This window comes from Toxotes jaculatrix, chromosome 4 (genome assembly GCF_017976425.1).
Source record: "Toxotes jaculatrix isolate fToxJac2 chromosome 4, fToxJac2.pri, whole genome shotgun sequence".
NCBI lineage: Eukaryota > Metazoa > Chordata > Actinopteri > Toxotidae > Toxotes > Toxotes jaculatrix.
In genome coordinates, this window is record NC_054397.1 from 25,989,384 (window position 1) to 26,013,067 (window position 23,684).

General features: G+C 42.7%; 2 protein-coding genes across 5 annotated transcripts in view; one reads left to right on the forward strand and one right to left on the reverse strand.

The window, feature by feature from the left end:
* Positions 1-10,723, forward strand: part of sh3pxd2aa (SH3 and PX domains 2Aa) — a 95,839-nt gene extending 85,116 nt beyond the window's left edge. For 2 of the 4 annotated variants that reach the window (XM_041035531.1, XM_041035533.1), the window contains 6 exons: positions 2,083-2,200; positions 3,728-4,131; positions 4,259-4,273; positions 4,497-4,546; positions 4,985-5,104; positions 5,582-10,723. In XM_041035531.1, the coding sequence (XP_040891465.1) occupies positions 2,083-2,200; positions 3,728-4,131; positions 4,259-4,273; positions 4,497-4,546; positions 4,985-5,104; positions 5,582-7,600 (2,726 nt within the window). In that variant the 3' untranslated portion in view covers positions 7,601-10,723. The remainder of the gene's footprint in view (positions 1-2,082; positions 2,201-3,727; positions 4,132-4,258; positions 4,274-4,496; positions 4,547-4,984; positions 5,105-5,581) is intronic. The other 2 variants (XM_041035532.1, XM_041035534.1) reach the window with 1 other exon arrangement.
* A 9,592-nt stretch (positions 10,724-20,315) lies between these two features.
* Positions 20,316-23,684, reverse strand: part of neurl1aa (neuralized E3 ubiquitin protein ligase 1Aa) — a 40,040-nt gene continuing 36,671 nt past the window's right edge. Inside the window, exon 6 of the mRNA XM_041035535.1 lies at positions 20,316-21,735. Coding sequence (XP_040891469.1) covers positions 21,494-21,735 — 242 coding nt within the window. The 3' untranslated portion in view covers positions 20,316-21,493. The remainder of the gene's footprint in view (positions 21,736-23,684) is intronic.

Consider the following 23,684-nt stretch of genomic DNA (forward strand, 5'->3'; position numbering starts at 1 on the left):
AGTTATCTTGAAAGTTCCAGCAGTGTTGAGAAAATAAGAATTACATGCCGTTAGTATTTGACAGCCACCAAATTTCATTCTTTCCACCTTTCTATCCTTATCCTCCACACTCTCTTGTCATCCCCAATCCCCCTCTCTGCTTTGTGAATGGAGGCGCCACTGTCCCTCCCCGATAATGCATTGCTGAGTTGGCGATAAGAAGTGGGTGAGTGAGGTTTTACAGCCCTGCACAGACACTTTAGATACAGCTTGATTTAGTGGCACTGGCAAAGGACAAAAACAAAGACCGTTCACGTAGGATTTATGTTCTCGGAGGATGTAATTTGCTAATGGAAGAAAGCAGTCGTATACTCTGCGTCAGCCTGTTTGCTGACACAGATTTCTTTGCCTTTTTTTACGTGATGCTTCATAAAGAAGATGAGGACACGATCCCAAGATCTAGACAATAAAATAAGGGCATGCTCGGACCTCAAATTAAATTACTGAACCTCTCCTCTTGTTGCTCTGACACAAAGCCAGGTCAGGGTGTCTTGACCTCTCTGGGGGTGCAGATTGGCTACTGATGGCGAAGTGACTTCATTGTGTACTCAGCAGGGGTGTTGTCTCACGCTCTGAGGTTCAATATGAGCCATCCTCCCTCCACCCTGCTGACAGCAGTCTGCGCTATCATTTACAGCAGATCCTTAATCTGATTTATGGAGTCCCGCTGACCGACAGCTCAACTCACTGTTCTGTCCCTGCAGTGTGACGCCAATGTAAACACACATAGACAGAGATGGACACTGAGGCACGTGTATAGCCCACGAAAAACACACACTCACACACAGATGTGATTAATAGATTTGATTCATTTAATCTTTCATTTTTTTATGCCGGTCCTCAGGGAATTAAACAACATGATCATCTACAACGAGCACACATAGTTAGGAAGGCGTTCCAGATTCCTCTGTAAGCTTCCCCATTTGTTATTCCCCGTCCATCTGCGAGTACTAACCCCAAACTCTACACACACGCACACACACACACACCTCTCTCAACACAACATGCTTTGCGAGCCCAGGTTCAGGGCCAGACATTCCACTCTGCTCCACATTATTGACCTCAGCTGCTCTGAAATGATAGGCAGGAGAGGAACCTGAATCCCCGCCGTCTGGACATACCCCACCTATTGAAAGCATGCATCCACATGAACAAGCACATGCACACATACCTCTGAGATATCATCCCTGCCCTTCATGTTTCCTTTAACGATCTTCCATCTCTGGCCCCATTCTCTTTTCTCTAACTCGGCTCTCGTTTCTTCTATACATGTGTAGATCCCTTTCCATAGCTGTTGTCCTTTTCGACACACATTTTCTGCCACCAAAGTCGTCTAATTGAACGTGTAGATGATTTTTCCTCCTCTGCACACCACACCAATTCATCAGCCAATGAAATAAGCCAAGGTATTATCCCCTGATCATCTCTTCCACTGCTAGAAATCTTGGTCTGATCCATCTGCCAATCTTTTCGTCTCCTTCTCTGCTCCCTTCTTTTGCCTCGGTGCCTATAAATCCCCTAACCTTCTCCTGCTCCCCACTAAGCCCACTGTAGTGATTTCCTTCCCTACAGGGTCTTGGAAGCCTAACAGAGCGTGAGAGAGGAGTGGCGGTCAGATAGGGATCTGAGAAGGGAGATCTTGGTCCAAATATCTTATCTCCTTGAGGGAGGCCCTGATGTGGGCCTGCTGCTAGAAGAGGAATCTCCCTCTGGAGAGAGACAAACACTGGATCAGGGTCCAAACAGCTTGAACAAGGCCTAGTGTGGATAAGAAACAAGTAGCAAGGTCCAGAACTTCAGCCAGCAGAGGGAGCTGTTTGATATTATTGTGCAGGGCCGGGGGGGAGAGGGTTGTGTTTGTGTTGGTATGGAAATAGTCAGAGTATTTTAAGTAGGTCACACTCACCATTTTTCCTCTCATAAGGCTTTTTGGGGCGATGTAAACTACACAGTGGTTTAACCAAACAATGTAAGACTGTTTAAAGATAACATTTCACTCACTTAGTTTCTTTTTCCCTTTCCTCTACCCCTCTCGATCTCCAGAAGAGAAATATGTGACGATACAGCCATATGCCAGTCAAGGGAAGGATGAAGTCAGCTTTGAGAAAGGGGTCACCGTGGAGGTCATCCAAAAGAACCTGGAGGGCTGGTGGTACATCAGGTGAGAAAACACTGATGAATAAACGGTGCGTCAGGTGACAGAAATGCTGCTGAAGGAGCAGCAATCCCAAATCCACACAGCAACTACATGAGGAAATGGAATCTCTGTAATTTCATCCAATTTGGAAGTGGAGGAGTCTTCAGAGAACACTGACATTCTTCGTCATTGCTTAGCGCTGTGATCAAGGCAGCGGTTTCCTGCAACTCTCATTTGCGTAATGGTATTGAGAAGAAACCATTAACATATGGCGCTCTCCACAGATCAACTGCCTGCTCTGCCTGGGACTTATAGTGTGTATGTGTGTGTCTCTCTGTCTCTCCACATTTCCACATGTGTGTGTTGTTTACCCAGCCAGTGTGTTTCCTGCCAGTTGTTTGTTTCCTTGTGTCCCCCGGGGCTTAAGAGTGGAGCTCCACTGCACAGCTGATTACTATCACATGCTGCCTCGTGGCATCTCACATACACATGCAAATACACGTTAAGCGTGTGTGTGCTTATATGTACACAACTCGAAAGTCAAACAGCAGCAACATGCAGAGTCCCTGTTAAAGGTGTTTATGCTGGTGTGATATTTGTGGTACGTGGTTGGTATATATACACAAACTGATAGTTCAAACAGCCTGTTTACTCCTCGGCCCCACTGCAATGCACAACGAATCATTTTAGAGCGTGTTGTCCAACAAGGAATAATCCTCCAGATGTATTTCTGAGTCATGCTGCTCTCAGTGGGTCTTTTTTGTACAGTGAAGTCCAAGCGTGGGGCTTTTTTTAGTTATGGGGACTCCTTGTGGTCCCACTTAGAGCACTGGAGTGATCACATCTCTTTTGAGCAGAAAATGGCCCACCTAGAGGCAAATGACTCAGTTGCATTTGGAACATTACTTATTGTTTCACAAAGCTCTCTAAAATGACTCATTTAGCATAACAATGAATGTTGAAGTGTGAGGAAGCAGCGTCTCTTTGCATACATTATGCAGTCTGTTTACTTGCCTCTGGCTATCTCTACTTCACTAGAATTAGAATAATGGCATTTTTTTCAATACACAGGATCTTTTGGTGTACTTTATCACATACTTCCATTCAAGAGAATAAGTTAATTTTCAATTGCTTATTTATTCTAGGTATAGATTATTGTTCCACCTAATTCAGTGCACTGTCTTATAAGGGTACCCCAGTGAGAGAAGATTAAAACAGAATGGTCAAAATTACACTACCCTAGTAGTGCGCCCTAGTGTGAGCATGTATTTCTTATAACTCAACCAGTGGCATTATTTGGTTTGATTTTGGTTTTAAATGTCCACGCCAGCTTTTAAATGCTTAACTCTTAACTCCTTTTTTTCAAATTATAATTTATGCTTTCTAAGGCTCAAACCCAAGATAACCTCAGTGACATGCTCAGGAGGAGTAAACTGAGCTTTATGTGTAAAATTGTGTGTAGTGTCCCTTTCAGTTGTATAACACAGGGAAGAATTCAGCAAACTACTGAAAAACTTACAATATTAATCATTCCTTATTTATGCATTCCAGATACTTGGGGAAAGAGGGCTGGGCCCCTGCCTCATACTTGAAAAAGGTGAAAGAGGATTTCTCTCCCCGCAAGAAAACCCTGACAGGCCCTGTGGAGATCATCGGCAACATCATGGAAATCAGCAACCTACTGCAAAAGAAGTCGGTCAGCGAGAAGGACATTCAGACGGACGGAGAGAGTAGCACCACACCGGAGCGCCACATCTCCAAGAGTGAGATCAGCCTGCCCATGCCCTATAGCTCTGAAATCAATGCCGAGACAGGCAGGAGGCTGAGTGCAGGCCGTGACACCAACAGTCCATGTCTAGGAATAGCAGCAAGTGCTGCTCTAAATGAGAATAAAGGGAGAGGCGAGCCAGGGTCCCCAGCTGTTGCGAGAGTGGCACCGCATAGAGTCGAAATTGGTGAGTGTTTGTGATGTGCTGCGAGACAATTGAGCTTTTTGCGCCCGTGAATAAAGCAGTAAATGCACTGTAGCTAAGGGGATGATTTTTATGAGACATTAAGAAATGTCATTTCCCATTTGTGTAGGCTTCGATGCTGTAGGTAAGTTACATGGCCGATGTCTCTGATGGTGATGGTGGTGGTGATGTAGTGACTTGTACTTTTCACACTAACCTGTTAGGCTTTTTAACATGGGATTTTAAAACGTTTGGTGTGTGGATTTCATTTCATTCACATACTAAGAATGTATGATCTGTCTGTTTCCTAGCATATGTTTCACCTTATCAACAGTAACATTTTAATAAGCTATCATTTTGTTTATCAGGGTCTCCAAATCTGAGACAAAAACCTCCCCCGAGGAGAGACACCAACTTGGTAAGACATTTCATAAGCTACTGCTTCCTAAAAGCACCCAAGAGGCCATTCTTTAATATGAGGGTATGTTCAGCAGGAACATGAAAGCATCACAGAAGTACCAGGGCTCAAGTGAGGATTGTTCTTGCACAAATACTGGTTCAAGAATAATAATGAATAATCAGCTCCCAGGTTACTGCGAGAGTTGGCATAGCAACCATTAAAGGACATTAACAATACAAGTACGATTTCAGCTTGTCTTTGGCCATCTGGATCTAACTCTGTGCATACTTATATATTATACATTCTGTGACATTATTATCATGTGCAGTCATAAGTCATGTTTTGAAATAATGGATGTCGTCCTTATTATGTCTTTAGTTATACTCATTCTAAAGTTATAGTCACATGTCTAAAAATGATGTCAACCCTTCATATCTATCCTCCTTTTCTGTACAGGGATTCCAGTTACCTAAGCCACCAGAGCCCCCTGCTGTGGAAGCAGAGTATTACACTATAGCAGATTTCCAGTCCTCGATCTCTGATGGCATCAGTTTCCGTGGAGGACAAAAGGCTGATGTAAGAAGCCAGATCTACATTGTTCTCACCGAGATGACACAATCAGGGCTCATTGAACATACATGTCTTCTGAGTGGTCCCCAGGTGGACAGAAAAGCTGAAGCAATAGATATGACCTTGATATTTGTGTTTGAAGAAGATGATGTAGACAGAATTTGCTCAGCAGAAACTCAGGTGAAGATAACAACGTAGATTCCCTCAGTTTTTTCAGTTAAGTTTAGTTGAGCTGATACTTCTGGACAAGGTTTTATCCTGTGTAAGTAAAGTTTATGAATGAAGACTGGAATGTCATGTAATAATCAATTTTCATTTTGGTATGTACTACTGTAAGTCAGGCTTGGGGTTAATTCAGCATGTCTTTGATCATCTAATCATCTGACTAACGATAACTCTTGCCCTAACCCATTTCAGTGTTTACAGTTTGACAAATGTTTAAGAAAATATTCTTTTAAATTGCTTTTTTCCTTTGTTGTGTAGGTGATAGAGAAGAACCCTGGAGGCTGGTGGTATGTGCAAATTGGAGAGATGGAGGGCTGGGCCCCCTGCTCCTACATTGACAAACGCAAGAAACCCAACCTCAACCGTCGAACCAGCACCCTAACCCGGCCCAAAGTCCCCCCACCAGCTCCACCTGTCAAAAAACAAGAATCTGAGGAGGCTCCCCCTCCTACTAACTCTGCCTCCAAAGTCTCAGAGCCACCTAACAGGCCTGTGTATGAGGAACCTGAATATGATATTCCTGCAATTGGATGCGAAGGTGAGTCTGACACAGATTCTTTGAAGGATGAGCGCTCCCTGGAAGTGAAGATCAGCACCGTGGTTGCTGACAAGTACCGCAACTCCCCTCCTTCCAGCAAGGCCTCCCCTCCTGTCTGTAAGGCATCTCCTGTGTTCACTCATCGAAGAGCCTCCTTCAGGTCTGTAGAGGAGGTTGCTAAAGAGGAGTGTATTTACGAGAACGATTGCTTCAGGCCAAGCAGTGGTGTTGAAGGAACCTCAGCCAAAGGTTCCAGTGAGCCCAGTTCCCCAAAGAGTTACCACTCCTCCACAGTCCCACGAAAACCCTCTGGGTCCTCACCATTAGCTGGAAGGCCGATGAAGACAATGACACCAGAAATGAATCGGAGAAGCCAGACCCTGGGCAGACACATAGATATCAGCTTCAGGTCCCAGGACAACAGCCCCCTTTCTTCATCAGATGAGTTAAGCAGAGGCCCCAAGAAAGGCCCTGCCTTCACCCGTGATGTGGAGCAAAGAATAGGTCAGAGCCCCTCCACCAGGCCCAAGCCTTCTGTCAGACCTAAACCACTTCTGACCAAATCAGAGCCTCAGAGTCCTGAGAGGATGGACATCAGTTCTTTGAGACGGCAGCTGAGGCCTACGAGTCAGTTTCGACATGGCGTCAAACCTTCTCGTGGAGACGACTCTGAAACAGCTTCTGTTATCTCATCAGAGGACTCGATGTGTTCTCGCAGCACCTCAGATCTCTCCTCTGTTTACTCTAAAGGGAGCCGTGGTGACTCCGATGTGGAAGGCCCCAGTCTCTACCGCTCCCTGGATGCCTACAAGAAGGTCCAAGACTCTGAGGTCAGTTTCCCAGCTGGGGTGGAGGTCGAGGTTCTGGAGAAGCAGGGAAGTGGTTGGTGGTACATCCGTTGGGGCTCAGAGGAAGGCTGGGCTCCCTCATACTACCTGGAACCTGTCAGACAAGTGGGTGATGCTGGCGGGTTAGACTCAGATGGACATGGGAGTGGTGGGAGTAAGTCCAACAGCCTGGAGAAAAATGAGCAGCATGTTTTGACCCTCAATAATATCAATATTCAGGGTCTGAGCCAGCAGCATCAAAGCCTGAGAAGGAACACCCCTCCAATACCCTCCAAGCCTCCGGGTGGCTTCTCAAAGCCGTCTGGGGTGGTTAACGGAGGTGTACGGATGAGGAATGGGGTACGCCAGGTGGCGGTGAGGCCTCAGTCAGTATTTGTGACTACAACACAGCCAGCAAAGGATGCACACTACATGACAGGGTCTCTGAGGCGAAATGAATCACTTGGTAGAAGCGATCACTACGGTTCTGGTTCTGCCACTCTTGGTGTCCGCCGAAATGCTTCCTTCAGCACTGTGCGACCACATGTAGTTGTTGAAAGTCAGACGAGGCCTGCAGAACGCTCCAGCTTGGGGTCCTCAGGAAGCGCATTCAGCACAAGCAACGTCCAGGACGCCCTTAGCAGAGTTAACCAACGCAATGGCATTCCTGTGTCTACAGTCCGGCCCAAGCCCATAGAGAAGAGCCAACTGATCCACAACAACCTTGGCAGGGATGTGTATGTGTCCATCGCTGACTATCGTGGTGATGAGGAGACCATGGGTTTCACTGAGGGCACCTGTCTGGAGGTATTGGAGAGAAACCCCAATGGATGGTGGTACTGCCAGGTGCAGGACAGCCTGCTTCCCCGCAAGGGCTGGGTCCCCTCTAACTACCTAGAGCGGAAAAAGTAAAACCAACCCCACATCCTTCACTTACCCTTCATCCTACTTCCCTCTTTTGATGTCTCCAAGAACGTGGGTGGCATCACCCCTCAAGAATGTTACCCACAATCTCCTGTAAGCAATATGTCCTTGAAAATGTACATTTATGAAACGACTGTGTGTTGAAGGAAAGATGTTTTAATCTGACGAGGAAGGACACTTTTAGTGCTGGTTTACTAAAATGTATACAAAGACGAGTGTAAAGAGTTTAAATATTTTGGCTGGGAATGAGCAGCAGAAATATGGGATCGGTCGCCCCTGAGCCCCTGAGGGAGAAAATTTGAGGACATTGTCTTTGAGATATAAAATAGTATGAATGGGAGTGATAACCTCTGAAAGAGGTTTGCATATGTAATGCGGAAGCTGAGCAGGGTAATGGCTATGCTTATTCCTGCCCATCACTGACTGATGATGGCCAATAAGTGCCTTTTGTATTTGATCACCTGAATGGAGGTCCTAAATGGTGGATGGCAAAACAGTAAATCAACCAAATCTCTTAAGAGTGCCATAGACCTATGAACACCACCAAGAGTATTTCCATGACCAATTAAGAGGTACACTATGGATTGCAAACAGTGCAGCGTTTTAGTGTAGTGTGCCCTAATTGGTCCAATACACAGATAAACAAAGATTTAAGGAACTCAACTCACCAGAGAATTAATTCGTTTTAAGCCACAAGTCATCAAGCTAAACTAAACTAAAACAACATTTAAGTCTCATTATCAGTGCTTCTATTTAGTTTCATTGTTCATGTTATAATGTCTTGTGTTGATGCAAGTCTTCCTTAGAGAATTATTTCTGCTTTCTTGTGACATCTATTTTCCACCAACAGCCTTGAAATGGAAGTGTTAAAGCTCCTGTCTCATGTCGTGTACCATCTGACACTGGCAGTAGGTGCTCCAGTTTTATAGATTGGCATAGTTTTGTCAGATCCTCAAGCCCCACAAAATATGTTAATATTCATGTTTTTAGTCCCAGATATAGCTATCTGGGATAACAAATGTAACCTGTGAAACTTGAAAACAACAGTTGGATATTTTAGTTCCCTGGAAAATCAAAGGAACAACTTGTAACTTGAGTGCTCTCCAGAACAAAACCACCTCATATCGGGGTAGTAAATACCCTCAAAAAATGAGAACAATTAGTTTACGTTAGGGATTTAGGTTTACTGTAGTGTTTTAGCTCTAGGAACAATCGATTTTGTATATATTTTATTTTGTATTCATATAATAATACCGCTGTTGTGGAGTTGTATTAAATAAATACTGGAAACACGGTAAAATAATTGAATCCCAGGGACATATTTGCAAAGCATTTAACCCAAAATGTGATCAAACCAAAGAGAAATATCATTTCATTGGCTGTTTATTTTTTATTTTACTATTTATTTATGGTACAGATGATACAGTTTATTAATCAAAACGAGGTTTCTGAACTGTAAAATATAGTTTTTGGATTAGTACCTGGAAGCACTTGATACATTTTCTCAAATATTGATCCACTAAAACAAGAAATAAACAAGTAAGTTGAAATATTAGATATTGCTGTGCAGTATTGGTTTTGACATTAAATAGACAACAACATAATTTATCTTGTTCCAAAGTTTAGTTATTTTTCCATCTTTCATATCATACGTAATAATATCATATCAATGAAACTTGGCTGCCACCTAAAAATATCAAGTTAGAAATAATTCTTCCACAATTCTGAGCTAGAATCCAACTTTCACAATTTAAATGGCTGATGTTCAAGACTGCTGAAATACATTTTCTAACGAGCGGTGTAAGCTGTCGTTATGAGGCTGAACACTAACTTTTGATTATGTTTCTGCTGGACAGTATTATATTATTAAACAAAGTACAGTACCTGCTAGATTGCAGTTATCTATTTTAGCGAAATCATATTTGTTGTTTTGTTTTGTTTGTTAATTTGTTAGTTTGTGATCACACAGTGACAATAATGAGGAACGAAGTGGTTCTGTTTTGTGAATTGGTGCACTTTAAAAATGTTTTTATGGTGCATTAATGTAAAGATGCAGTAAATACTCAGCATATTATTTATTGAGCACATTTTTGTAATTATTTAATATTTCTATTCCTTTTTTCCTCACCTCCAATGAGAGGTGGAACTCTATAAATGAGTTCTCTTCATGGCAGCAAATACGCCAAAGCCTCTGAGTAGAATTGGAGAAATAGAGACCTCTTGTGGCAGGTTACAGGTACAACAGCGTGATTTTATCCCATCCACAAGGCTTGGTAATCAGCCATCCTACCTCAGTGCAATAAGAAATGCACTGCTGGTCAGTGAGTCTCCCCAAAAACTGTACAGAAATTGAATGTTTTTTTTCTCTTTATTTTTAATCTCAGTGCAGCTAAAAATATTTTTGTAGCACATGTTTTGTATTGGGCAATAATTTATTTTATTTTTTTCGAAAATTAAAAAAGTTCCATTTTTTTTCTCTATGCTGTGTGCTGCAACTTTAGCAAATCATGGGCACTTCCTTCATCTTTATTGTGCTTTACATAATGCCGGATTTGAAACATATTTATTATGAATAGTTTTATATCTTATCACGGTTTGACAATCACCTTATCACCCCTTCAAAGTATCACTGTATAGTTTTATACAGATTATTTTTGTTAAACAATTTGGACCTCAGTCTCACTAATAATATGCAAAATACAAAATTTCAGCAGTAAAGGAAAAAAAGGATCATAAAGTCAACATACATGTAGTCAAGGTATTTCCATTAATTTCAATAAATAAAAAATTAAGGATCCATTAATGATAAAATAAGGAATTAGGCCATTGATATTTGCTGTGAGGCAAAAAGGCCCTTTCCCATCCAGACGAAGGCATTATGTAAATGTGTTGAATCACTTTTAACATTTTGCTCCAGCACATATTATTATTGCATACTGCTTTGTTTGATCAAGCTGAATTTACTTGCAAGGGAATGGTTCTGTGTTGAACATACATTTAGCTGCATAGCATCTATCTTTATTCATGCTTTTACTTTTTTTTCTTATTTCCTCTTTCTGCCCCGTTTTGATAAATGCTAAAATGTACCTGCGAGGAAATGTGCAATAGATTTAAAAAAACAAAACAAAAAAACGCATCATGTTTCAGCAAGAAAACAATATCACAGGTCTAGAAACACGTGAACAATGTCATTACATCTGTTGGGGGTAGATATTCCTGTCAAACTGCCAGTTATGAGCTTTTACCACCATTTAAAGTCATAAACAAGTCTGTCTAAAAGAGCAGATGTGTAAAGTTCTAAAAGCATCAGAAAACTCATTGGACCAAAGCAGTGCTATGTGACACCTCATTATCTCCTGATGTGATTGACTTTTATAACAACACGAGAGTCCCTGCTCCTCCTGCCTCGGATCAGCGGTGGACAGTGATTTGTGAATGGCATGGCAGAAACCCACTGACCCGTTCTGTATTGACATTACAGCCGTCTTCTTCACAGATGGAGAGTCATGGGCCCATCATCAGGGGCCTCGGCGGCCCTGCTCTGAGCTGTCACATTCGTGCCTGAATGGAATTTTGATAGTTTCTTGTTTTTGTGTTGTTGTTTTTCTCTTCATTTTTTTTTTTTTTGTTTTCCCTCTGGAGTGTGCCCACTCTCCACCTACGCGGATGCCTCTCTTGACATTTACCCCACCCTTGTCAAACCAAGTCAGACTTTTTCCTCACCAGTCACCACGGCGAAGGTGACATTTGGAACCAACGGGAGAGTCTCAGCGGTAAACAAGAGACCGGGGAGATGAACACTCCTTCAGGCCATTTCAGTTCAATCCATCAACTTCCAGGATGTACGTCAAAAATAGAAAAACCTTTATTTTTCTCTTTGCTGAGTCCCAGCAGGCCTTATCGATGTGCTACAGGTGAATACGTCATTGTGCTAAAGAGTTCTTGTGTGTACAAATGAATACACAGAGTTCCCTGTCTTGTTATGGGGCTTGTATCCTTAGATCCTTTTATTTGGTTGGTTAATATTTTGGGAAATAACTTTATTCGATTTCTTGCCAAGGGGATGGAGTAGATTTAAGAATTTGAAATTAGTAAATTAAACTTTTTTGTCATGACTAGAGAAAGGACTTGGACCCAAACGCACAACCCCAACAGACAAAATCAAAAGTAATGATGTTTATTCTTACGTAGTTTCAAACAAGGATCACCCGTAAAGGGGAAAAAAGCACAAAAACACAAAATGCAAACGCAAAATCACTCAAGCGAGAAAACAGGATTGAAAAAAAGAGCAAAAACCAAACCTGAAACAAAGTAACAAATAATACACAGCCTGACTGGGGACACAATGACGAGAGGCAAGATGAGAAACAAAAGACAAGGCAAAAGACATGAGACAAGGGCAAGAGACAAAACGAACTGACAAAGAACAAAGGGAGACACAGACAATATATACACTCTGTAATGGGGAACAGGTGACACCAATTAGGGCAGGGCAGACAATCACAGATGGTGGGAAACAAGACAAAGACAGGAAGTAGAACAAGACAAGATACACAAGGGCTATGGTATCAAAATAAAACAGGAACTATAAACAAAACTTAAACTAAACAAGAGTCCCAGAGTCCACAAAAGGGTTCAAAACAAAACAAGGGCTCAGAAAACAGCCCCATAGGGCCTAGTCGTGACACCTTTTATTGAGACAAAGTATTATTCAAAGTATTTTGTTATGTTATAGAATATGTCTGAAGTTGATCTTTAATTATGGAGTTAAAGCCCAGAGACGGGTGGTTTTAACATCAAGACTGGAAGCAGTGGGAAACCATTTGCCTGGTGTTGTCAGAAGTTTAAAAGATCTGTACCAACACACCACTGAAGCTCACTGATTAACAACAAGTTGTGGGTTTACGAGGTCAGAGGTCACTGCACCTGGTCGAGAAACAGTCCCACACACACCTGTAAAACCACAAATGGTCATTACAGTTTTTGTACAGATTAAACAAACGTGAGTGTTAGTGTAAGTGTTAATGAATGAGGTTTAGAGATGGCCAGAGACAGTATCTTTCACCTCCACACTGAGCCAGGCTAGCTACTTTATGCTAAGCTAAGCTAACGGCTAGCTAACATATTTAGCATACAGATGTGAGTGTGGTACCAATCCTCCAATGTAACCCTTGGCAACAAAACAAATAAAAACATTTCCCAAAATAATATATTATTTATAATAATATATTTCCTGTTTCAGTCATGACCTGTCAGTTCAGCCTGTCTCAGCTACACTGCTCTTAAACCTGCGTGCATCCACACGGCAGAATGGAGATGGAATTGGCGGGGGGGGGGGGGGGGGGGGGGGATACTTTTGCACATGCCAACACACACTCACGATGATGAGGAATCATTCATGCCAGAGGAAATGTATGAGTTCCCTGACATATTCCTCGAGGTCAGCCAGGTGAGACAGCTCCGCTACGCCGGGCACCCTGTGTTATTCCTCGCTCTCCTTTTATTTTAACAAATGGACGGCACCTCTCAGGCGTGAAGCACCTTAAGCTCTGCACTCCCCCAAAAACTAGCTGCTGCCACAGCATATTCCTCTTGGCTGCTCCTCCTTTCTCTCTCTTTCTGCCCTCGCCTCATCTCTCTCTCCCTCTCTCTCCTTCCTCGACACAGCCCAGCGGTCTGTTCCCGGTGAAATGATTTGAGGTATCTAGGAGGGTTTTCGGGGAGGAGTGTTTGCATACGTGCGTGTTTGGGTGTTTTTGCATGATGAGATGGATTGTTTGCAGGTGTGCTCAGGAGAAGAGAAGTTAGAGGTCATGCAGGAGATTTGCGAGAGCAGGATGCAGGGAGACATGAGATGGATCAGGCAGTGGATTCTAGGAGACGGAGTGAGGGCGAGGTGAGAGGAGCTGTGCTTTGATAGGAGGGAGATGAAAGACAAGTGGCTGCTTCCACTCTGAAAACTGAAAAATACTTCCTTCCAACAGGGAGCCCATTTTTATCAAACTCTTTTACAGACCTTTCTAAAACCCGAGACTTAACGAGCTCTCTGCTTCTAAACCTGAGCTATGAAATCTCATTTCTTCAAACACTGTTGTAATTGCAGCACTTGCAAGAACCTGCAAGTCAGTGAGAGACAAATGAGTTCACACCACATGAGCTTCTCTCGGCCTCGCTCTCTCCGTCCGTAGAAAAACGTTAAAACTGATCCCATGTCTGATTTTCGCTTCTTTCGTTGGCAGTGTCTTCAGATCTTATGTAGCCCTGAGGGTGTGAGAGTTGAGCTGGGTGTTGGGGGGGGAAAAAAAAAAGTTTTTTGGAATAAGACAAAAAAAAAATGGCTTCAAATGGTGGATTTTTTTTTATTCCTTTGTGTTTTTGTTGGGAAAATAATTGAATGCTGTAAAAGAGCAACACAGGATTTTGAGGGGTTTATTCACATCTAACAAAACAAGCTTTAATTCATAATGGAAAGAAATGAAAACCAGGCTTCAAAAGTCAACAGCACCCAGCTCTCGCATGAAGTGATTGCTGAGTTAATAAAGATAGTTGTTTGATAGAAGGAGGGGTAGGTTTGATAGGAAAGTTTCAGTAAGTGTGTGGGAGCAGGTGGGAGGTATTTAGGGGGATGATTTTTGTAGGTTTTTTTTTTAATTAATACCTAGTTTTTGTTTGAGTGCAAGAGAAGAAAGAAAGAAAGAAAGAAAGAAAAGAACAAGTGAAGCTGCAGGGCTTTTTCTCAAGCAGTCGGTGTTATAAAAAAAACAAAACAAAAAAAGAAAAGAAAAAAAAAACAGGCCTGTGAATAAGGGAACGCTGATTATTTATGTCATTCTGAAAACTTCCTCACAGAATTGCCGTTGTTTGACGCGCCAGCGGGCATCAGCGGGAGCTGTCTCCGAGCTCCAGAGAGGAGGAGGAGGCTGTGTCGAGGAACGAGACACGCCGCCGTGTCTCTGCGGTGCTTTTCTTTGTCTGTGTTTGAATCCCCGTTTCTAATTAGCACAACAGTGTGTCTTAATTAACCTTAGCCAGTCGCACGATATTCCAGTTGCTAAAAGCTTCCTAATCAGAGGCGCCGCGGCTGCTGCTGCTGCCGTGGGAGCCTCCGTCGCCGGTCGGAGCTCAGCCACATGTTTGGTGTTGGAGGCGAGCTGTCTGCAGTGATTGATGCTGAGTGACAGCTGAGGTAGATTCATTGGGAAGGTGGAGCCTGTTTTTAGCCTCGATGTTGCATTTATAGAAGAGAATTTGTCACCACCCTGCTGTGGAAAGCAGTGTGCCAAAAAAACACACAAAACAAAACAAAACAAAAAAAAAAACTTGGAAGCTCGATGCCATCAAACTCTTTGATCTGTAAACTCTGACAAAAACAATCTGTTACCAGCATCAGCGTCAGCCACACTAACAAACACTACAACAACCACAGGCCTCGAGTTGGACCAAAGGAGGTGCTATTCTTTTATTTCCCTCTCTCCTTCTGTTTCTTTTTACCATTGTTGTTATGCAAATTGTGTTAAACTCTTGCGAACTCCTTGTTTTCAAAAAGACGTGCCATGAGAAGGCAAAGGAGGCTTCATACGACTGTAAATGTCAGTGAATCATCCGACGATGAGTCATCTGGCCAACAAATCAGACGTGGTGACATGGCCACACACACACACACACACACACACACTGATCTGCTCAGAGCATCCTCACACTGTACACCACACAGTCCAGGTCCTCTCTGATTGGCTCTGCACATGTGCATTCCTTTTGAAAACAGGGCATTTTCTTATCTTACTGTTTCATTTGGACAAAGTCTTGTTCCTTTTGTTTTTTTGTTTTTTTTTTGTATCTTGTACATGTTTACATTGTATCTCGCATTGCCCAAAAGAGAAACAATATTAAATGTATTATCTTTGTTGTTATATGCGGGCTCCTTTTCATTTGTCTCTAACATCCAGTCACATGTGCTTCTGCAGATAAGGAGCGGCAGAGCCCCCCTCTCCTGATACATCCTGATAGTTTGTGACAGTAATATTACAGATTGAGACATTTATCTTTATTCGCCTTATTGTGCGGGCCAGATTAAGTGAGTTTAGATGTGGAGGAGCAGAACAATGCAGCTGGTTATATATAGCGAGGTATGAGTTATGGGGGAAAAGTGTGAGGAGGTTGAGAGCGATGAAGACGAACGAGCTCTCGAAGGCCCAGTTCCCCACTAAAGAGGAGAGGCAAGAATTTTTGCTCTCCTGTATCCAAACGTGTGTGGAAAGATTTATCGCTGGTGTCTGAAGTTGTATGAAATATATGCTTACACCTCTGTACCAACGAGGCACCACAAATCTTCACCTGTTAAAGAAAATACTGGCTGTTCAGGAGGTTTCAGCAGGTCAGGCTATCGCTCATTCTTCTCTGAGACAGTAATCGGAAATATGGAAATAAGAAAAAGCATATTATAAAAAGTTCCCAGAAGCAAAACAGTGGAGTTTCAGGCCCCGAAAACCAAAACAATGAGCTAAAACATGGTAAAAATGTCCCATTGCTAATGCAGAGATATGGTTAATGCAACTTTAATCAGCTGGATGTTGAAAACAAGGAATGATTAAAGGGTCTCACTTACTAGCTTTTTCTGGTGTTTTTAACAGCTTCTCACAGTCATCCTGAGCAGATGTTGTAATATAATAACTCATCATGTGACCTTAATGTGAAACTTTGGTCACATGACAGCAGGTTGTCATATGCTGGGGGAAGCTGAGAGTCCTTCCTCTGTTCACAGATGGTCTGGGATTTCACTGACTGTGTGAAACTATCCACATCACCTGGATCCATCACAAAGTTTCTCTGGACAGGACATTTCCACTAGATGGCAGTCTTGAGCCAGTCTGCAGGCCTCCTCCAGACGGCCTCAGCGTTGACAGGACAGACAGCGGGCACAGACATTTTTACACAAAGAGACCTGCACATCACAAACCCGAAATCCACCCTGACAAGTCCTGAAATGAAATTCTATTATGATCAGTCCTTTTACTGATTTTATACAGCATAACTAATAAAAGTGGATGTTAACACTGAAGGATGATGATCTCTGGCAGAGTTATGAATGCTCAGTTGAACAGTGATAAGTATTAGACAGATATTAGATGAATCTTTTCATGAGATTATTACTCATCTTATTCATATCCCTCATTCGGTTCTTTTATTTGGAGATGTCATAAATGTGTTGCAGACACAGACAGACGGACAGATGGCAATCAGTCTGCTACTGAGGACGCGTCCTGATGAGGGGCCACATGAATATATAGTGCAGTCATTTTAGTTGGAGCACGTTCACAACTTGAGTTTTTAAGTTGGGTGCAAACATTTCCAAGGCTCTCCTACCTTGTCAGCGTGAAGCCCCCCAGCAGCTGCTGGCAGAGGCAGAGGCCGTGGCACATGATGTAACAGGGCAGGGGGGCCAGGGGGCCGGGGGGCCCCCCAGATGACTTAGCATTGTGTTTCACCCAGACCTCAAAGGGCTCGGCTGGCTATACATCTGTGCCACAGGGTAACATGCATCTCTGTTTCTCCAGGTCTCAGTGTCTCAAGGTCAAGTGCACTCAAACACTGCAACAGTGTGAGGCAAACATGCTGCAGTTACACACAGTGTTATACACAGCTACACAACATTGTATATACACTGAGTGGCCAGACAAAGAGAGACCCCTGTGCACTGCACTGCAACACAAGAGTTCCCATAATAAATACTGTGCACTCATGACCATGGAAACATGAGAGAAGTCCTTTAAGTTCAGACTAATTTGAACATCATTAGCTCCATGACCACAAAGCAAACTTCACCTGCTGATGAAGACCATGCGCTGCAATCGAAAGCTCCAAAAATGTCACTAAATGGACCTTGAGTGGTGACTTTCATTTTTTAGAGGAAGCACTTTTATTTTTTGAAACTGACAAAACATCACAACCATCAACTTCCCCCGACCTAAAGAAAAAAACTTGAGAGATTTGTTTTTCAGCTGTTCTGTTCTGTTCTGAGCTGAGCTGAAGAAATGTAGTGCTCCAAGGGACAGAGCACGTATTTGTGATAATATCTTAATTTGTTTGTGTGAAGCAGCAATGCAAGAAACATTTGCTGTATGGAGGAAGAAATGCTACTTTGACTCAACACGTCTACTGAAATTTCTCTTTTTTTTTTCAGTCTTTTGTATAGTGACTTCCTGGAAACACTGAGCAGACCTTCAGTGACTCACATGTCACCTCAGCTGCATTGAGCCAATGAGGGTCTGTTAGGAGGCAGAGGTTTGTATCTGCACATGTTGCCCGACACAGTTGATTCACCACATTGTTTTTTTTTCTTGTGCACTGACTGAAGCTTTACATTGATGGCCGGTTAAAGATGTCGTGATTAGGTGTCTCTCCAGCTGGATCTGGTTAAGTACAAGTGCAGCTCATGACCACATGTGTGACTGTCAGTCACCCATCAACAACTTTTAGTTAAAGCTGCACTAATCCATGTTTTTATGTGACAAAGCAGTAGATTATTGTCAGTAATAACCGCTAACATGTTTGCCACATCATATTCATGCAGTGATAGCGTGTTGTTATGCTTTTAACACTGTGTTGAATCCTGTGATTGGAAAGTTTTCTCTTCTCCTGAGGGATTTTTTTTTTGTTTAGCCTTGTATCTGTGCAAATGTTATTTCTGTTATGAAGAAAAGAATTTTTGCTCAAACACATCTGGAAAGTTTATTAATCACAATCATCCGACTCACACTGAACAGAGCTCACAAACAATCACTTGTTGCTTCAAATGAAAAAGAAAGAAAATACAGGATCAGCTGCTGTGTCACAACAATGGCCAAACAGAGCTATACCGTGTTTCTAAGCCACTGGTTCTCGTCTACACGAACACTAACAGCGTTCCACTCTGACGCTCGTCTACTGTTGGTCCCCGATGTTCACGCTGGGTGAACAGATAACTCATGCATGACAAAAAGTACAAAGATCTACAGAGAGAATCTCTAAATACACTGCTGTGTGATTGGCCAGACACAGAGGAGTCATAACAGTTTTTAGTGGAAATGTAGAAGAAAGCAAACACACAAGAAAGGTTTGGAGAAATCAGTCCACACGTCGGTGATGGACAAATAAATAACACATTACAGGATCAGAGACATTCAAGGAGCCTGTGGAGTATCCAGGATGCAAACGTGCGATGACAAAACAAGAGAGATGGCATGGTGGCGTTGATTAAAAGATGTGTTTCAAATGATTTACACATGAAAACCTTCATCCAAAGCCAAACGGTTATTTAGCTTAGTCTGAACTGTGATTTGTGTTTATCAACTGATGTTGTCCAAAAACTGATGGATGTAAAATGTAAAATAAAAATAAACACAGTGTTTTTCACAAAGGAATTTATACATTAAATACATTTATACAATGTATTTTTAAAAAAAAACAACAAAACACTGATTTTTCCATTTGGTCGGAGTGTCTGCACAAAATAAAAACATACCATGGCTGAATCTCAGAGAGCAACGCTGGCCTAAACATTTACAAGATTACAATCAGTAGCTTTATAAAGTGACATTTATCATTACCATACAGTGATGGCTCTCAGACTATATAATCATATCAGCTATAAATACAGAAGAGGGTAACATGGGCTTACACACAAGGAGATAAATTACAAAAAAGAACACCTGAAATTCAGGGATTTTAATAAAACCAAGAGTTTATATCTTGCACCCCAAAGCAATGAGGTTTTGATTGTCTCTTATTACTCCAAGGTACAAGAACCCATCGATATTCTCACCATTAGAAAACAAGAATAAATTTAGATCCTCATGGTTTTGGATAAACAAGAAAAAAACAAAAAAAAAAAAAACGAAACAAAAACAAATCTTAGAATCGTGATTATCAATCCAAACAAACTCCAAAGGAAAAAAAAAACAAAAACACAGACAAAACTTTTTTGTTTGTTTTTTTTTTTTTCAAATTCAAGCACACTGATAAAAATCATTTATCTCTCTAAATACATAAGTTAACATTCAAATGTGAATTAACACTTCAAGCAGTAGCGTAATCAAACTGTAATGTGGGAGGAGGATTGTGTGAAACATCACTGTCAGCATTTGCCTGGAAAAGACAGCTGGCAAATACCATAGCAGCATAGGTTTGAGCCCCATTTGTTGATTATCTACAAAATGAAGTACAATGTCATTTAAAAAACAAACAAAAGAAAAAAAAAAGAAAACCACGGCCTCTCAGCTTGGAGTGGTATCCTGTAATAAGCTATGGCTTACTGCTGAACTGGAGTATTTACAGGTGAAATCTGTGGGGGATGTATCAGGACATGTTATATTGGAATTAAGGGATAGGAATCATACAAATATTCAAAATATGAGCTTTTTAATACCCCTGCCCCTGAACTGATTTGTGTAAAGGATCCCTGCTGCTGGTGAAAGTCCTGTCACAAAGATTTTATACATTTTAATAGTGAAATATTGGAAACGTCACGGATTTATATTAGAAAAATAGTTTTAAATTTGTGTGCTTTTTCTCCTCTGAGTGAACGTTTTGTGACAGTTTGTGCCACACAACAGCATTATTTGGTAATTTGTCAGGGGCTTCGGAAAAAAAAAAAAAACTGGCAGAAAACACAGAGTATGATACAAATGAACCTTCGGTGTGTTAAGGCAGGAGGCTGTGCTGTATCTGTGGTAGCTGCTGATACCATTGCAACAATCCTTTGACTTCATGTGGTGTTATGGGAGGTTTTTTTTTTTTTTTTCTTTTGAGGATCTGTCAATTCTTCATGAGTGCTCACAGTGTATTAGGCATTGTTATAGGTAGTGTTTGGGAAAATAGTCACATCTTCTTAAAAAAAATATCATTGGCCCTGAGGAGAATCCAAATTACTGGGGTTTATTTTTTCCCCACTTCCTGTTTCCTCTCAAGAATTCGGAGCTGCTTTGTTGGAACAGATGAATGTCTTTGTCCTCTCTGTCAGTAACGGGGCATTTCTGAGAGGACGATGCCGATTTCAGTGCAACATACCACATTGCAGAGCAAGCAGCTAGCTAGCGTAACAATATAGCAACCACTGACGTTTGCAATAGAACTACCATAAAGGTACATTAGATTATAAGAGTACAAGATGTGTTACAATCCTACTTAATATACTCAGCACCGCCTTGCATCTCTAAACACATCACTCACTGATAATCACCACGACGATTACAGAAATCCATCACTTCATTATTACGATGCCAAACAAAGTGACTTCTCATTTCCAATGCTCAGTAACACACAGACACAAGTTGTGACATACTGAGCTGATTACCTGCTGCGGGTGTGCTTTTTTTTTTTTTTTATTGACTGGTTAAGTCAGAAATATCCATCAGGTTGACGGCATATTTCAGAGCTTCCGTTATCCTCTGAAAGAGCTATTATCGAGACATTCAGCCCCAAAGAGACTCATTTGCTCTGGTGCAAACGGATGTTCGTCCCTAATTCTTACAACATGGCTCGACAAATGAAAGAATTTTGGAATCGGTTCAGTTTTTTTCCTTTCTCCTTCAAAGTATTCCAAGTTCCCAGGAGAGAGAGAACACTTCTGGCAAGAATAAAGTTCTAAGAGGAACCCCCCCACCCCCCTGCCACTTCAAGTGCTGCCTCCGCAGGGAGGCTGAGAAAACGACTCTAAAGTGAAAGTGACCTTCCAAACAAAGCAGTGCCAGTTTTGGAAAAGGTCATGAGATAAAACCAACCAACTATAATTGTATTAAAATACCAAATCAAAGTACCAGAGTTCTGAACTTAGACATTTCTTTCCCTGACTCTGGGATTTTGCTGTTCTTAGGGAGGCCATCCATCCGTTTGCCATCGCCCCCCTTATGTGCTGCGGTAGGTCTTGATAATGTCTTTGATCTGTCTTCTGCAGATGGGACAGCAGGCATTGGACATCTTCTTGAGTTTGAGGCCGCAAGTGTAGCACAGACACATGTGGCCACAGGCGTAGATGACCGTGTCCACCATGTTCTCGTAACAGATAGAGCACTCATCGGACCAAGGCCCACGGCCTGATGGGAACGTAGGTGACTTGGGGAGGCTGACGGGTGAATTTGGGGTTGTACCTGTAGGAAACAAGAAATGAAACGTTAAACAAGGGAAGACTTGTTTAATGTTTGCCAGCATATGCAATTATTTTGACACACCTAGATACAAATGGAATAAAACAATTGTGACAGTATATTTTTAATATTGGTATATTAGTATTAACATATACTCCTGTATTGTGAAACAGTATAACTGGGATCTCTCAGTGGGCTGCAATCACCCATTTCTCATTCCTTTTCTTGTTTTATCCTTGAAATGAAGAAAGTTTTTTCTCCATCCCATTTGAAGCAAAGAAGATGCTAAATGCCTCCTCTCCCTCCATCACGTCTCGCAGTCTGCAGCAGAATTCAGCAGCAGAGAGTGGGTGGAATGACGAGTCACTGCAGGGGGTGTTTCTTAATGGAGTTGGGGATAATATCAAGGATGAGCTAGCTGCTAGGGATGAGACAAACAGTTTAGACTCCCTAATCTCTCCCTCCATTCAGTTGTCTCAAAGAACGCCATAGGGAGAAGTCAAGCCATTCTCCAGCATCTGCCTCCTGATCAACCCCCCCCCCCCCCCCCCCCCCCTCCACCAACGTCGGTTGAAGTCAGGATTGTGTATTCACTCTGCCCAGACTGGTCTCCTCTTTGACTCCTGCCCCCTTCGGCCAAGCTCATCATTGAATGGGGGGTCCTGATGAGTCATACCACCACTGCTTCTTCTTCTGCACCTTCGGCTCCCACGTACAATTCGACAAATCACTGGTGCAAATGAGAATTTCATCGACTCACTGCACAGACCAGGAGCCCCACCAAGGCTCTCCCCATGCCCATGGACATCAATGCTCTGGATGGCTATCCAACTCCATGTCATTTCCCTTCCCTACCTGTGCCTCCACACGGACCACATGACTGTGCAATATACCTGCTTCCTGAAGCTCCCCTGCCTTCCAGTCGTCTTCATAACTTTTCCCGTCCCGAGTGAATTCAGCTGTGTGCGAGCTCAACTTCACCCTCACCTATTTCCTTGGTTTCTGCAATGTTAAGCCACATGCCTTCTCCTGCCAGCGTGCACCAAAGAAACCCACTTCCTCTCTCCTTCGTGGTGGGAGCAGTGACATGGGAAGTAGAGACCCTTGTCAGACAGGTGCGGCTCAGCCATTCTGACCCCAGTAGTGGTCCTCCTAACTGTCTGTCTGTGCCAGATTCAGTTAGTTCTCCAGTGGGGACACTCAAACCTTGGGTGCCATCACCAGCCTGTCATCCTCAGACTAACGGGCAGATGGAGACCTGGAGCTGGCACTCCACTGTGTCCCCACACACCACCCATCCTCCTGGAGCTTGCAGATGGATAGAAAATGTAATGTCTTTGGCCATGAGTCTAATTTTCCTTTTGTGTTTCCCTATTTTCCCTGTCTCCCTTGTATGTGTCCCTCTTCTTTATGTCTCTGGTGTTTGTGTGTGGCATGGACGTGGCTCTACTACTCTCCTTGCCCCTGTTTCAGCTCCACCCACCTCCACCTGTCCTCAATCAGCTCATCTACCCAGCAGTAAAAGAACCCTGGCTCTTCACCCACTCAGCACCAGATTGTTCCACCAACCTTGGTGGTAGTCACTCTCAGCTGCTCCAGTATCTTATCTGTGCCTGCGCTAACAATGATCCGCCATGTTGGGTGGTGTGGCTCAGGAGGCGGAACGTTCGTCTAGTAATCGGTTCAACCCTTGGCTCCTCCAGAAACGGTGTTGAAGTGTCCTTGAGCATCAGTGTGTGAATGAATGAATGCAGCTGACATTGTAAAGCACTCTGAGTGGTCGATAGTCTAGAAAAGCACTATATAAAATGCAGTCCAACTCAGGATTCCCTGTGCCCTCTTCCTTGTCCACCCACACATCTGCCTCAGCCAGCCGGCCAGCTCATTACCTCATCAGCCTACCTGCCCTTAGCCTCAGCCTGCCTCTCCACCACCATAACCATTCCCCTTTA